This window comes from Leucopleurus acutus (assembly GCF_964270905.1).
Source record: "Leucopleurus acutus genome assembly, chromosome: 17".
Lineage (NCBI taxonomy): Eukaryota > Metazoa > Chordata > Mammalia > Artiodactyla > Delphinidae > Leucopleurus > Leucopleurus acutus.
The window spans coordinates 62,778,879-62,794,075 of NC_139159.1; the positions used below are offsets into that span (position 1 = coordinate 62,778,879).

Below are 15,197 nucleotides of genomic sequence, written 5' to 3' on the forward strand. Positions count from 1 at the left end.
TTTTCTGTTCAGATTTTCTATTTATTCATAATTCAGTCTTGGTAGGTTGTAGAAATTTATCCACTATTCTAAGTTGGCATGTATTTATTATTCATAATATTCTCTTATAATACTTTGTATTTCTGTGTTATCAATTGTAATATCTCCCGTTTCATTTCTAATATTATTTCTAATAAGTTCTTTATTAGTTAGCCTACCTAAAGGTTTGTCTATTTTATTTATCTTTTCAAAAAAACAGCTCTTAAGTTCATTGATTTTTTTCCTAATGTCTTTTTTAGTTTCTATTTCATTGATTTCCACTTGAATTTGTTATTTCCTTCCTTCTACTAAACTTAGATTTAGTTTTTTCTTTTTTATAGTTCCTTAACGTGTAAAGTTAGGTTGGCTATTTGAGATCTTTTTTCTTTTTTCAAAAAATTAATTAATTTATTTGTATTTAGTTTTGGCTGTGTTGGGTCTTTGTTGCTGTGCGCAGGCTTTCTCTAGTTGCAGAGAGTGAGGACTACTCTTTGTTGCAGTGTGCAGGCTTTGCATTGTCATGGCTTCTCTTGGTGAAGAGCATGGGCTCTAGCCATGTGGGCTTCAGTAGTTGTGGCACATGGGCTCAGTAGTTGTGGCGCATGGGCTCAGTAGTTGTGGCGCACAGGCTTAGTTGCTCCGCAGCATGTGGGATCTTCCTGGGCCAGGGATCGAACCCGTGTCCCCTGCATTGGCAGGCAGATTCTTAACCACTGCGCCACCAGGAAAGCCCTTTCTTTTTTCTTTATGTAAGTATTTACTGCTGTAAAATTCCCTCTTATAGCTGCTTCTGCTGCATCCTGTAAGTTTTGGTATGTTGTATTTCCAATTTTTATTTGCCCCAAGATATTTTTGATTTCTCTTTCAATTTCTTTTTCAACCCATTGATTGCTTAGGAGCACTTTGTTTTATCTCCACGTATTTGTGCATATTGTAGTTTTCCTCTTGTAATGGATTTCTAGTTTCATGCCACTGTGGTCAGAGAAGATGATTGATACGATTTCAGTCTTCTTAAATTTATTGACTTGTTTAATGGCCTAATATATAGCTATCCTTGAAGAATGTTCCATGTGTATTTGAGAAGAATGTGTATTCTGCTGCTTTTGGATGGAATGTTCTGTAAATGTCTAAGTCCATCTGGTCTAATGTATAGCTTAAGTCCAATGTTTCAGTTTTGAATTTTGGTCTAGATGATCTATCCAATGTTGAATGTGGGGTACTAAAGCTCCCTAGTATTACTGTCTCTTTCTCCCTTCAGAGATGTTTATATTTGCTATATAGCAATATATATATTTGGGTGCTTTGATGTTGGGTATATGTGTATTTATGATTGCTATATCTTCTTGATGAATCGAGCCCCTTTATCCTTACATATTGACCTTCTTCGTCTCTTATTAATGTTTTTGGCTTAAAGTCTACTGTGTTTGATACATGTATAGCTACCTCCACATACTTTTTGTTTCCACTGGCAAGGAATATATTTTTCCATCCCTTCACTCTGAGCCTATGTGTGTCCTTAAACCTGAAGTGAGTCTCTTGTAGGCAGCATATAGTGGGGTCTTGATTTTAATCCATCCAGCCATTCTGGGTCTTTTCATTGGTGAATTCAACCCACACATATTTAGACTTATTACTGATACGTAAGGACTTAACTAATGCAATCTTATTAATAGTTCTCTGTTTGTTTTATATTTCCATTGTTTATTTTTAACCTCTGTTTCTGGCTACTTTTATAAATTGGTGATTTTTTATGATAGTATATTCTGTTTCCCCTTTCTTTATCTTTTGTGCATTTACTGTAGGTTTTTGCCTTGTGGTTATTATGATGCTTACATAAGATATCTGATAGATAAAACAGTCTATTTTAAGCTGATAGCAACTTCAATTTTCTACAAGACCTTCCCCTTTTACTTTCCCTCTTTTAAGATTTTGATGCATTATTTACTTTTTATATTGTGTATTCATTAACAAATTATAGTAGCTATAATTATTTTTAATACTCTTTTCTTTTGATGTTTATACTGTAGTTAAGTGGTTAACACACCATCCTACTACAGAATTAGTTTTTTAAGTTTGACTGAATACTTACTTTTACCCGTATGCTGTATACTTTTGTATGCTTTCATGTTACTAATTGGCATCTTTAAATTTCAGCTTGAAAAAACCCCTTTTAGCATGTCTTGCAAAGCAGGTCTAGTGGTGATGAACTTCAGATTTCGTTTTTCTGCTCTAGGAAAATCTTTATGTCTCCTTCGTATCTATATCTGAAGGATAACTTTGCTGGATGGAATATTTTGGGCTGGCAATTTTTTTCTTTCAACACTTTGAATATATCATTGCTTCTCTCCTGACCTAGAGTTTTAGCTGAGAAATCTGCTGAGAGCAGGCCTAATGGGACTTTCTTTATAGGTTACTATCTTTTTTACCTTGGCTGTTAGGATTATCTCTTTTTTTTGTGTGGTACGCGGCCTCTCACTGTTGTGGCCTCTCCCGTTGCGGAGCACAGGCTCCGGATGCGCAGGCTCAGCAGCCATGGCTCACGGGCCTAGCCGCTCCGCGGCATGTGGGATCTTCCCGCACCGGGGCACGAACCCGTGTCCCCTGCATCGGCAGGCGGACTCTCAACCACTGCGCCACCAGGGAAGCCCCATCTCTTTATTTTTGATTTTTGACAGGTTCATTATAACGTGTCTTGGATAAGGTTTTATTTGCACTGAGATAATAGCGTTATATTAGCTTTGTGAACTTGGATGTATAATTCTCTCCCCAGGTTTGGAAAGTTCTCAGCTATTATTTCTTTATTTTAAATTGAAGTATAATTGACATATATCATTGTATTAGTTTCAGGTGTACAACATAATGATTTGATATTTGTATATATTGCAAAATGATCACAAGTTAACATCTGTCACCATATGCAGTTACAAATTTTTTTCTTGTGATGAGAACTTTTAAGATATACTCTTAGCAACTTTCAATTATGCGATACAGTATTAACAACTATAGTCACCGTGCTGTGCGTTACATCCCCATGACTTATTTATTTTATAACTCAAAGTTTGTACATTTTGACCTCCTTCACCCATTTTACCAACCCCTCCCCTCCACCTACCTCTGGCAACCACTAATCTGTTCCCTATATCTGTGAATTTGAGAGTTTTTGTTTGCTTATCTGTTTAGATTCCACATATAAGTGATGTCACATGGTATTTGATTTTCTCTGACTTATTTCATTTAGCATAATGTTCTCAAGTTCCATCTGTGTTTTCGCAAATGGAGAAATTTCATGTCATTTGTTTTTTCATGGCAGAATAATATTCCACTGTGTGTGTTTGTGTATAAAATATACATATACACACCATATCTTCTTTATTCATCCATCATAGACACTTAGGTTGTTTCCATATGTTGGCTATTGTAAATAATGCTGCAGTGAATTTGGAAATGTGTATCTTCTTGAGTTAATGTTTTCGATTTCTTCACATAAATAAATACCCAGAGGCAGACTTGCTGGATCATATGGAAACTCTGTTTTTAATTTTCTTAGGAACCTCCATACTGTTTTTCATAGTGGCTGCACCAATTCACATTCTCACTAACAGTGTACAAAGTATTCCCTTTTCTCCACATCTTCACCAACATTTGTTATTTCTTGTCTTTTTGATAATAGCCATTCTGACAGGTGTGAGGTGGTATCTCATTGTGGTTTTGATTTTCATTCCCCTGATCATTAGTGATGATGAGCATATTTTCATGTACTTGTTGGCCATCTGTATTTCTTTTTTGGAAAAATGTCTATTCAGACACTCTGCCCATTTTTAAATTAGATTGTTTGTTTTGATATTGAGTTGTATGATTTCTTCATGTTTCAGATATTAATCCCTTATCAGATATATATTTTGCAAATATTTTCTCCCATTCTTTTTGTTCTCATTTTGTTGATGGTTTCCTTTGCTGTGCAGAAGGCTTTTGATTTGATGTAGTCCTTCTTGTTAGTATTGCTTGTTGCCTTTGCTTTTAAGTTCAGCTCTAAAAAATCTTAGCCAAGACTGATGTCAAGGTGCTTATCACCTATGTTTTCTTCCAGGAGTTTTATGGTTTCAGGTCTTACACTCAAACTTTAATTGATTTATAGTTAATTATCATGTAATTTCCAGCTTCATTCTTTTGCATGTGGTTGTTCAGTTTTCCCAATACCATTTTTGAAGACACTGTCCTTTCCCAATTGTATATTCTTGGCTCCTTTGTCATAAGTTAATTGGCCATATATGCATGGGTTTAATTTCGGGCTCTCTATCCTGTTCCATTGATCTATATGTCTGTTGTTATGACAATACCATACTGCTTTGATTACTATAGCTTTGTAATATAGTTTGAAATCACAGAGTGTGATGCCTCCAGCTTTATTCTTTATCAAGATTGCTTTGGCTTTTCAGGGTTTTTGTGGTTTCATGCAAATTTTAGGATTGTTTGTTCTATTTCTGTTAAAAAAAAGCAGAATTTTGATAGGGATTGCATTGAATCTGTAGATTGCTTTGGGTAGTATGGACATTTTAACAGTATTAATTATTCCAATCCATGAGCATGAAATATCTTTCCATTTATTTATGCAAGCGGGGTATTAAAGTCCTTACGTTTATTGTTTTGCTGTCTATTTCTCCTTTTAGTTCAATTAATTTGTCTTATATATTTAGGTACTCCTATCTTGGGTGCATAAATATTTACAAATGTTTTGTCTTCTTGTTGGATTGACCTCTGTCATTATGTAATGTCCTTTTTGTCTCTTAATGAAGTGTTTATTTTAAAGTCTATTTTGTCTGATATAAGTATAGCTATCTCAGCTTTCTTCTGGTTTCCATTTGCGTGGAATATCTTTTCCCATCCCTTTACTTTTAGTCTGTGTGTGTCCTTATATCTGGAGTCTCCTATAGGCACTGTAGAGATAGGGTGGCTGAATGGATTAAAAAAAAAGAGAGAGACCTATTTCTTTCTACTGGAGAATTTAGTCCATTTACATTTGAAGAAATTATTGATATGTGTGTGTTTATTGTGTGGTAATTGTTTTCTGACTGTTTTGTAGTTCCTCTGTTCCTTTCTTTTTCTCTTGTTCTCTTCCTTTGTGGTTTGATTTTCTTTAGTAGTATCCTTCAATTCCTTTCTCTTTATCTTTTTTGTATCTGCTATAGACTTTTGCTTTGTGGTTACCATGAGCCTTACATATAACACCTTATATCTATAGCAGTCTATTTTAATTTGATAACAAGTTTGAGTGCATTCTAAAAGCTCTACATTTTTATTGTCTCCCCCACCTCCAAATTTTGTATTTTTGATGTCACATTTTACATCTTTTTATCTTTTGTATTCCTTAATTATTGTAGTTATAATTGTTTTTTACTAAAACTTTTGTCTTTTAACCTTCACTACTAGGTTAGGAAATTTTTCAGCCATTACTTCTCTAAATACATTTTCTGTCACTTTTTCTTTCTCTTCCCTACTGAGACCTCTATAATGCAAACGTTGGTCTGCTTGATGTTGTCCCATAAGTCCCTTAAACTACCTTGATTTATTTTTTCTTTTTTTTTCCTGCTCTGTTAATGTACTATAGTCTAGTACATTTTTTCCAGTTCAGTTATTGTATTCTTCATTAATATGACTTATGTTTGGTACTTTTTTTTTTTTTTTTGCGGTACGCAGGCCTCTCACTGTTGTGGCCTCTCCCGTTGCGGAGCACAGGCTCCAGACGCGCAGGCTCAGCAGCCATGGCTCACGGGCCCAGCCGCTCCGTGGCATGTGAGATATTCCCGGACCGGGGCATGAACTCACATCCCCTGCATCGGCAGGTGGACTCTCAACCACTGCGCCACCAGGGAAGCCCTTTGGTACTTTTTTATACAGCATTTTCTGTCTTTTTTTTTTTTTTTTTTAAGTTCTCACTGGGTTCATCCATTCTTCTCCTGAGTTCAGTGAGCACCTTTATGACCATTACTTTAAACTCTTTATCAGATAAATCACTTATTTTTGTCTCATTAAGGATATATTCCTGAGATTTTATCTTGTTCTTTCGTTTGGAACATAGTTCTCTTTTTCTTCATTTTCCTTGACTTTCTGTGTTGGTTTCTGTGCATTAGGTAAAAGAGTCAGTTCTCCTAGTCTTGAAGGAGTGGCCTCATGTAGGACAGGAACCTTATCATTTAACCCTGTTTAGCTCTTTGTTGTCTTTCAAACTTTTGTGATTGTCCAAGAAGATTTATTTTTAGTGGCTCCCAGTAGTTGAGAGTGTGCCAAGACCTGTAAGTGTCCCAAAGGGGAGAATCTCAGTCAGCATCTGGATTTAGGCTGACTGGAAGCCAGAAACGCAGGCAGCAGCTTTTAAAGTATTCAAATGTATACAGTCCAGTGGGACCAGGTTAGGGAAGTTTTCAGCCATGACTTCTTTGAACAAGCTTTCTGCCTCTCTCTCTCCTCTCCTTTTTTTGGGACCCCTATAATATGTATATTGATCCTCTTAATGATTTCCCGTAAGTCCCTCACACTATTGTCTCTCTTTCTCTTTCTGTTCCCCAGCCCGGATGAATTCTACTCCCTGGATTCGAGTTAGCTGATTCTTCCTTCTGCTTGACTAGTCTGCTGTTGAACCCTTCTATTGAATTTTTCAGTACAGTTATTGTATTCGTACACTCTGTGATTTCTATTTGGTACTTTAAAATATTTTTTCTCTTTATGGAAATTCTCACTTTGTTCATGCAATGTTTTCCTGACTTCAGTGAACATCTATATATTATTTTGAAATGTCTATTGGGTCATCACTTATATCTGTTTCATTAAGATCTGTTTCTGGATATTTGTCTTGTTCTTTTGTTTGTAACGTATTTCTCTGTTTCTTCATTTTCTTTGACTGTGTTGGTGTCTGTGCTTAGAACAGTCACCCCTCCCAGTCCTGACAAAGTGGTCTTGTGTAAGAGATGAGCCTCAGCAGTCAGCCTAGCCCTTGCTCCTAGTTGTTTCTCGAGCCTTTGTGATTGTCCAGGCTGCTTTCTTTGTTCCTACTGGCTCTCAGTAGTTGAGGGTGTACCCAGATGTGACAGTGTCCCAAAGGGAAGGACTGCAAGCAGCACATAGACACAGGCTGGTTGGAAGCTGGACCTTTAGGCAGCAGCTGGTTGAAGTATTCAGACCTTCCAGGTGGGTGTTTTGCCCGCTCCGATTTGGGCCTGGGTCTGTGGCAGTGGGGCGTGTGTGTGCATGCACGTGTGCGTGCTCCTGAGTCTAAGATAAGAACTCCTTTGTTGTTTGCTACAGTTCTGTGGGACTTGTGAATGTCAACTTGTGAACCCTGTTGGCTATCAGAGTCAGGTGATCCAAGGGTCTTTCCCTCAGGCAGCAGCCGTAAAAGCTGGGGCACAAGACACTTGTGAAAGCTCCTTTCGGGGATATGCTGGTGACTTGAAGCAAGCTAGAGGGAGAGAGCGGGGGAGGCGTCTGCTGGTTTCCCTAGTCTGAGGAGGATTGCAGTCAGCCCCTGTAAGTGTGCTCAATTAGAAACCTGACCCTTAGGAATCAGCTTTTTTTTTTTTTTTCCCCCGGTACGCAGGCCTCTCACTGCTGTGGCCTCTCCCGTTGCGGAGCACAGGCTCCGGACGCGCAGGCTCAGCAGCCATGGCTCACGGGCGCAGCTGCTCCGCGGCATGTGGGATCCTCCCGGACCGGGGCACGAACCCATGTCCCCTGCATCGGCAGGCGGACTCTCAACCACTGCGCCACCAGGAAAGCCCAGGAATCAGCTTTTAAAGTACACAAATAATAGCCTTTCTTTGCTCCCTTTGCATTGAACCCTGGGAGGATAGCTGTGGCGAGTGCTCGCACACCTGTTAAAAACGTTTGCTAGTCTTGTGGGTCTCCCGGATGCAAGCCCCATTGGCTTTTAGAATTAGGTATTTTGGGAACCTGTCCCTTGGGTGGGGTCTTAAGAGTTGTGGTGGTGAATGTGGGGTCCAAGTCCTCCACTCTTCAGGGAGAAGTTGGAATTGGAGTTCTCTCCTGATTATATATTGCTGTGCTGGGGGTGAGGTTTATGTCAAGCATGTCTCAGCCTTTCCTACCCACTTTGACGTGGGTATATTCTGGTTTTACCCAATGTATAAATAGGAGTCGCTTAGGGTTTCTGGATTTCTTTCAAAGGAAACTGCTCCATGTGCAGCTGTACATTTGGTATGTCCATGGGAGGAGGGGAGTTCAGGAGCCTCCTATGTCACCATCTTTGCAGCCAGGATTGCTCATGTCATAGGGCACTGAAGGCAGAAGGAAGGTAATGTGCTGAAAGGGAGGGCATGTTCAGAGAGAGACCATCTCCTAGGTTTCTTCTGGCATCTTACTCAGATTCCCTAGTGTTTACAAAGACCTTTAGTCTCTTCATAATCCTTTCTTGCATCCCACTCTTTCAGATTCATATCTTGAAAACTCCATTTTCTAATATGAATCCCTTGCTTTAAACATTTTTACAACCGCCACAATTTACTGAGTGCCCACTTTTAGGGACCCTTTGCCAATACTCTGCAAGTTCTGTACCAACCACCCAGATTGATGGTTGAGGAAATGGAGTCTCAAGGCAACCCTGGGCTATTTAACTGTAAATACCAGTTTACTTTTCACTTGACGGATTTTTCTCAAATTCTGCGACTGGTGGCAGCATGTCAGGCATTACTCCAAACCACACAGTAAATAAGATATGCCTCGCAGCCGCACTAATGTTGACTCAGATTGTTGTGGGAGATCTATTACTTTATTTCCTTCCATCCATTCAGTTATTTTGTATTCAGTGGGCATTAGCAATCCAGAAAAACATTCTGCAGGAAATAGGACCCAGACATCCAGTATTTTTTAAAGCTCCTCAGGTGACCACAAAGGGCAGCAAGGTTGAGAACCTCTGCTTGTATACGATCTGGCCCAGATAGAGAATAAAGCTTCTTGGGCTTTAGGCTCCATAATCAGATTAAGATTTTGAAGCTGAGTTTCTACACCCCTGGCCCATGGCTCTACTGCACCCCCCCCCCTTTTTAAAAATTAATTAATTAATTTTTGGCTGTGTTGGGTCTTTGTTGCTGCATGCGGGCTTTCTCTAGTTGCGGCGAGCGGGGGCGACTCTTCGTTGTGGTGCATGTGCTTCTCATTGCAGTGGCTTCTCTTGTTGCGGAGCATGGGCTCTAGGCACACGAGCTCAGTAGTTGTGGCACGCGGGCTCTAGAGCACAGGTTCAGCAGTTGTGGTGCACGGGCTTAGGAGCTCCGCGGCACGTGGGATCTTCCCGGAGCAGGGCTTGAACCTGTGTCCCCTCCATCGGCAGGTGAACCACTGTGCCACCAGGAAAGCCCTACTGCACCCTTTCTGTTAGCTCTAAGTTGAGGAAGGAAGTCAAGGGGCAGGATTCCACTCTCACATCTCTACCTAGGCTTTTTAGTACCAAGTTGAATACTCATGGTTCTGCTATACCTGATAATAAAACCATTACCACACTGAATTATCTTTCAAATCTTAGCAACAGCTTTTTCTCGTTGGACTATCTGCAGGTACTTTGGCATGCTGTATTCGAGGCTCCCATGACTTCCATATTAGGCTGCAATTCTCTACTAGGCTGTCTTGACCACAGGTGGTGAGCCTCAAATTAAAGCATCTTCGGGTTGAGGCTAATTGGTGTTTAGTAAACATTGGTTTTTCTATTATAAACAGTATTAAACTATTTATGCGGAAGATACAGCACGGCTTACTTAAACCATCAAGTCTTGAAAGTCTTAAAGCGCACAGCTGGTGGCAGGACAAGTCAGATGCTTGAATGCAAAGGTGGATACATTCCAAGTTACCTACCGAAAGCCCTGGCTAAAGTAGGCTTCTCAGATGGCCCCAGAAAATCTCCAGGACGTTGCCCATGGGCTACAATTGTTTAGGGCGCCAAGAACCATAGGCATGTCATATTTGTTATGGACTTACAGTTGCAGGCCTGATCCGTGCCCCAGAGATTCCTCAGCACCAGCCATTGTGAAGATTTACTTTTCACTCTAAGCCCTCTTGAAAAGTTCACTTACTATTTGTATGGATAATTATTCAAGATAGGGCAAAAAAGGTGAAGCGATGTTTTCTTGGGGAGTGCCACCAACTGAATACCAATACCTCAAAATTTACAGCTTATAACACAACTTTTATTAGAAAAGTTATACATAACATAGCATCAACTATTTTCAAGAACAATATTAAACCTGATAAGCAACAAAAACCAGACTAACAAAATGTGTAACAAGAAACTAATGACCTTTCTATAATCAAACATTCAATTATCTACAATGTCTTTATACAAAGGGAGAAAAAACCATGGTTTACAGGCACATCATATTGAAAATAAAGCGGCAACAGCAATTTTATACAATTACCATTCTCAAGAAACTGAATCATCAAAACAGTAATTACGAGTTCACAAATTTAAAACATCTCACATAATTTAAAATTATTGGGTATACACTGAAGTCTGAGTGATTTTTGTTTTCCACAAAAGTGCCAACACTTAAAAGCTAGAACTTTTCAGTGTGTAATTTTGCCCTAAAATGTTAAGACATGTATTGATAATCGTAACAGTCACATAATTCCTGGTGCTATCTGATCTGTTAATATTAAAGCCTTTATTTGGATGTGTTTTTCTTCACTTAAATTATAGGAAACCGGATACTGGATTTCTGTTGCAAAGCTATTAGAGTTCCAAACACAGGAGTGTGCAAGCACTGGAAAAAATGATCAGTACTAAAACATAATAAATATCAGAGAAGCCATTAGTTTTTACAGCACTGTCTGCTTAAAGGTTAAGTCAACCAGTTGTACGATTTCCCATCAGTTTGTCCTTTCAGTTGGCATAGCAATTTCTATTTTCATGATCTGAATACTCAAATATATCCAAACATCTTTTTAAAACTTTGATTTATAGCTCCTGGAAAGTTATAAATGCTTTTTATATTCATTCTACTCTAAAAACTCTATTTCTGCTCATTTTAGAGCCTCACTAAAACAATAGATTTCAGGATAGTAAGATTCATTAAAAAGGTTCAAATGGAATGATTTACAAAAAATAGGGCACTTTAAACCAAGTCCTATTTTTTTGTAGCTGAAAGGGATTACTTACAGTACAATTTCACACAACCCCATGATCAAGTGTGGAATTATACTTTAAAACTTACTTAAGAGGACAATCTCTGCTTTGGGCACCATCCCTAAAGCACAATGGTTACGAAGAAGACTGCCCGGTGCTGGTGGGAAAAGACGATTCACACTATAGTTATTAACTGTCAGGCATTTTTTCCTGAAAAGTTCTCCTTTACAATGCATTAATGGAGAACTAAGATAAAAACCCTGACTTTCCACTGCTACTCAACAGTATTATATGCGCCAATATTGCACAAATCTGTTCTGGACTGTTAAAATAAACTTGGGGTACTTGTTTTCTCCATCAGAGCACAAACACCATACAAGCAGTTTCCCTTAAAGATGAAATTGATAAATTTAAAACACCAGAAAACATGAAGAAAGAGGCAGGGACTTTGTACACACAAAAATCTAAACTTTCTTGAAGGGTTCTGTGTGCCCTACACATGGGGGCAATTTGTACACACTAGTGAAATGAACACTAGCTATAATGCTTCTAGCTGCTCAAATGATGTGGAACCTTGGTCCGGGGGTTGCAATGATATCGCTGTACGGTTCTTCCTGTGTCAGCTCAATAGCCTGCTGCTTTTTAAGAACCAGGAAGCTGTAGAACTTTGCTGCAGCCTGCTTTCTGTTCGTGTTTCGACACAACTCAAGCAAACTGATAGACTCAGCTCCAGTTTTAGCGAGAGCTCGCTGAAATGAAAGGAAGAATTAAATGAAAATAATCTACACCATGAAGTAGTAATTTTAAAAGGATACTACTTTTGGATACTGAAAAAAGTATACTGTATATTCTGTTGGGGGCTAGGAGTAGATTTTTGAACAGTACCAGGGTGTTTCTCACATTAAAAAAGGCAAGGAGGGGGCAAAGTTAACATTTGTTGGGGCAACCTAATATAGATGATTCATTTTTTCTAATTAATAAAATCAGTTCATCTATCAATTTCATCTAGCACTTACAGTTCTGAAAACTGCCAACTATCCTTTGAATTTATTTTAGGAGACCTGAGCACCTTGCCTGGTATTTCATAGACACTCAAGGTATCTCCTCTGTATCTGACACATTAAGGCCCAAGGATAAATGACACTGTACAATGATTTGACAAATTTAGTGATTCAACCCATTAAATTTGCTCAACCAAAAGTAAGAAAATGTGCACACAACAAAGGAGCTCTGCTTTGCAGGGTAACGACGGGAAAGTGTTCACCTGGATGCTTTCCAGGCTTACTCTTAGCCCAACAGCGTATGTATTAAAATAGTTTATAAATCTGCTCAACCAAAAGTAAAATGTACACACACACAGGAGCTCTGCTTTGCAGGGTAACGACGGGAAAGTGTTCACCTGGATGCTTTCCAGGCTTACTCTTAGCCCAACAGCTTATGTATTAAATAGTTTAAGGTGTGTGGTTTTGCAAAAAGTTTCACAAAAGGTTTTCTGGTTAATTTTTTTTTTTTTTTTTTTTTAAGGAAACACTGCCAAAAGCCTTTGATGCAATTTTTTCTCTAAGACTTTACCTGAAGACCATGAAGCATCTGCTGAGTCCTTTTGTTCCATCTTCTTTCCTCTTGATCCTGATCACCCCCTGAGGCATCTTCATCCTGAGTGAAAATGACCCCCACACAAAAACAAAAAACTGCGAAAACTGCTACAAAATGAAGCATTTCCGTATCTCCTGAAAGCTCTAAATTGTGTGCATTTTGACCAATGGAAAAATCACTTAGCATCTAGTTCAACATCCTTCTGAAATTACAAAAGAAATCCTCTGTACCTGCAAGCAGTTAACTGAATATATGACTCTGTACTGGTCTATAAGTATGTGAACTACACGGTCTGGTCCATGGACTATCGCTGGTTGGCGAGCTATGCGTTACCGGCCCTTGCTAAGGTAAGAAACTTAAGCAAGGAAATAAACCAACTATGTCACTAAGCATACTGTTTATTTTAACTGAATGTATATTTATGTATATTTATGTATTTTTTTTGTAGCATGATTTTCTGGACGATGGTATTCCAGAAAATTCCTAATCTCACTATGGACCACTACCAAAGAGCCTGCAGGCTAGCAAAGATGAGTAAGTAATACTGTTCCATACAGTGTTTTAAAAGCAATGGGCTATAATATATATTTAACTGGAGTGGCTGCCAGTCACCTGCCACCTACAAGACTGTCTTAAGTTGGCATGGGGCAACAGCTGAGATGCTTCCAGGCTATGCTGCAACTATCACCACATCCAAAGAACCAGGAGTTAATAACAGCTTAACATAGAAAGTATAATTTTAAATGCTAATTGAACACTAAGGGGCTGAGATACTCTAGCACACAGGCTGGAAGAGCTTCGGGGCTACATTCTGACTTTAAAACAGTATAAGGCTCATGTGAAGCACTAAATGGTTATGAAGTCTATGCTGGCATAAATTACAAACACGACCAGACGGTAATGAAAATTGGAAGAAACTTTAAAATATTTGACAGAACATCAAATAGAAGAATACACAGTCTAATATACAACCTTAAAGATCCAGGAAAAGAGGGAAAGAAAAAACTTGAACAGCCAAAGCATGCCCCAGGACAAACCACTCCAGTCTAATGAAAAAGCAAAATCCACACAAATAGATTAGAGGCAGATGCTAATAGCTGACCACACAATAACAAAAGCAGCTTACAAACAATTCAGAAGTCAAGAAATCAGTGAAAGGGCAAGTCCCATGTCCTTGAAAAGCCCCCAAGGGACCAAATGAGAGCGAACACAGCACAACATCTGAAGTTCTTAATGATGGTCTAGATCACTAAGAATTTGGCTAAGTTCTGCTTATATTCAAAAATTTTTCATCACTCTGATGCTCCACCACAATGAACTCAGCTCCAAGGTGAAAAATAGTAAGAGCTGGTTGAAGATTTTCGCTAAACCTAGAATGGGAATTTATTCATCAGATCTTTTTTTACAACGTTTTCTTACCTCCTCCTCTTCATCATCTTCTTTCTCCTTCTCTTTCTCCTTTTCTTTTTCTGGTAAAAGTTCTAACTCTGGAATTAATTGACAAATATTTGGAGGCTCTTCTGGGGGCAGCTCTACAGGCGGTATTTCCATCTGCTCTACCTGCTGAGGCTTAAAGCAATGAAGATAAGGCAATTTCAGATGCGCATTTCCAGGGTAGCGTCTCTTAACTATGCAAACATGCGTGTGGTTGCTGCAGTTTTCAAAATGGAAAGAAATACTTTATTCTTCACACTTCCTCATAATCAAAACCTGATTACACATCTTGTTCTTTTACTGTAAAGCCACAACATTAAAGTACTTTACAAAGGAAATTAATCCATTCATTATCTTAGAACAAAAGTGTTTTGTTTAATTCTATGTTAGGAATTTGCAAACAAGAAAAAACCCTCAACACTTTCTGTATTAGCATTTTAGGACTAAACAGAACCCACCGACTCCAGGGCAACGCAAAAAGGCTCGAACATTAATTAGCCTGGTACTGTCGACCATTGCTGTATAAGGGCTACTGCAACTCAGCCTGAGCTCGAAATAAGAGCCTTCGTGCTCTTCCAGCAGCAAATTTTTTCTGGGTCCATTTCTTGAATTTCTTTCTTCTCGGAGTTAATACTAACACATGAGAACATTAAAAGAGTGACAAGGGAACAACTACCCGAAGAGTGGTAGTAGAGTAACCCACTAATTACTTGTTCCCGTTCCTGAACTCAAAAACGCTTTTTTTTTTTTTACAACTCCTTACCATCAGAGGGCATAGAGAACTAGTTGTTAAAATTGGCAAAGAATATTCTTTTGCCAATGTCTTGATGATGGAGGCTGAACCAAGAGCCTAAGGTACCGAAAAGCCTCCCTTTGCCCAGAGTTAATTTATTCCATAGACTTAAGCTTGGGAAGCCTTAAACCAGACCACCTCCTTCCTTTATACTCAGGATAGGAACACGAAGTGAACTTAATGGTAGCCAGTCTAAATGAAGTAGCAAGACGTTGCTTTACCTTTTTTCAG

General features: G+C 38.8%; 1 protein-coding gene across 2 annotated transcripts in view; it reads right to left on the bottom strand.

The window, feature by feature from the left end:
• Positions 1–10,192: 10,192 nt before the first annotated feature.
• Positions 10,193–15,197, bottom strand: part of RAD21 (RAD21 cohesin complex component) — a 49,684-nt gene continuing 44,679 nt past the window's right edge. For both annotated transcript variants that reach the window (XM_082858965.1, XM_082858964.1), the window contains exons 12-14: positions 14,159–14,308; positions 12,716–12,799; positions 10,193–11,892 (exon numbers count right to left, since the gene is read on the bottom strand). In XM_082858965.1, the coding sequence (XP_082715091.1) occupies positions 11,701–11,892; positions 12,716–12,799; positions 14,159–14,308 (426 nt within the window). In that variant the 3' untranslated portion in view covers positions 10,193–11,700. The remainder of the gene's footprint in view (positions 11,893–12,715; positions 12,800–14,158; positions 14,309–15,197) is intronic.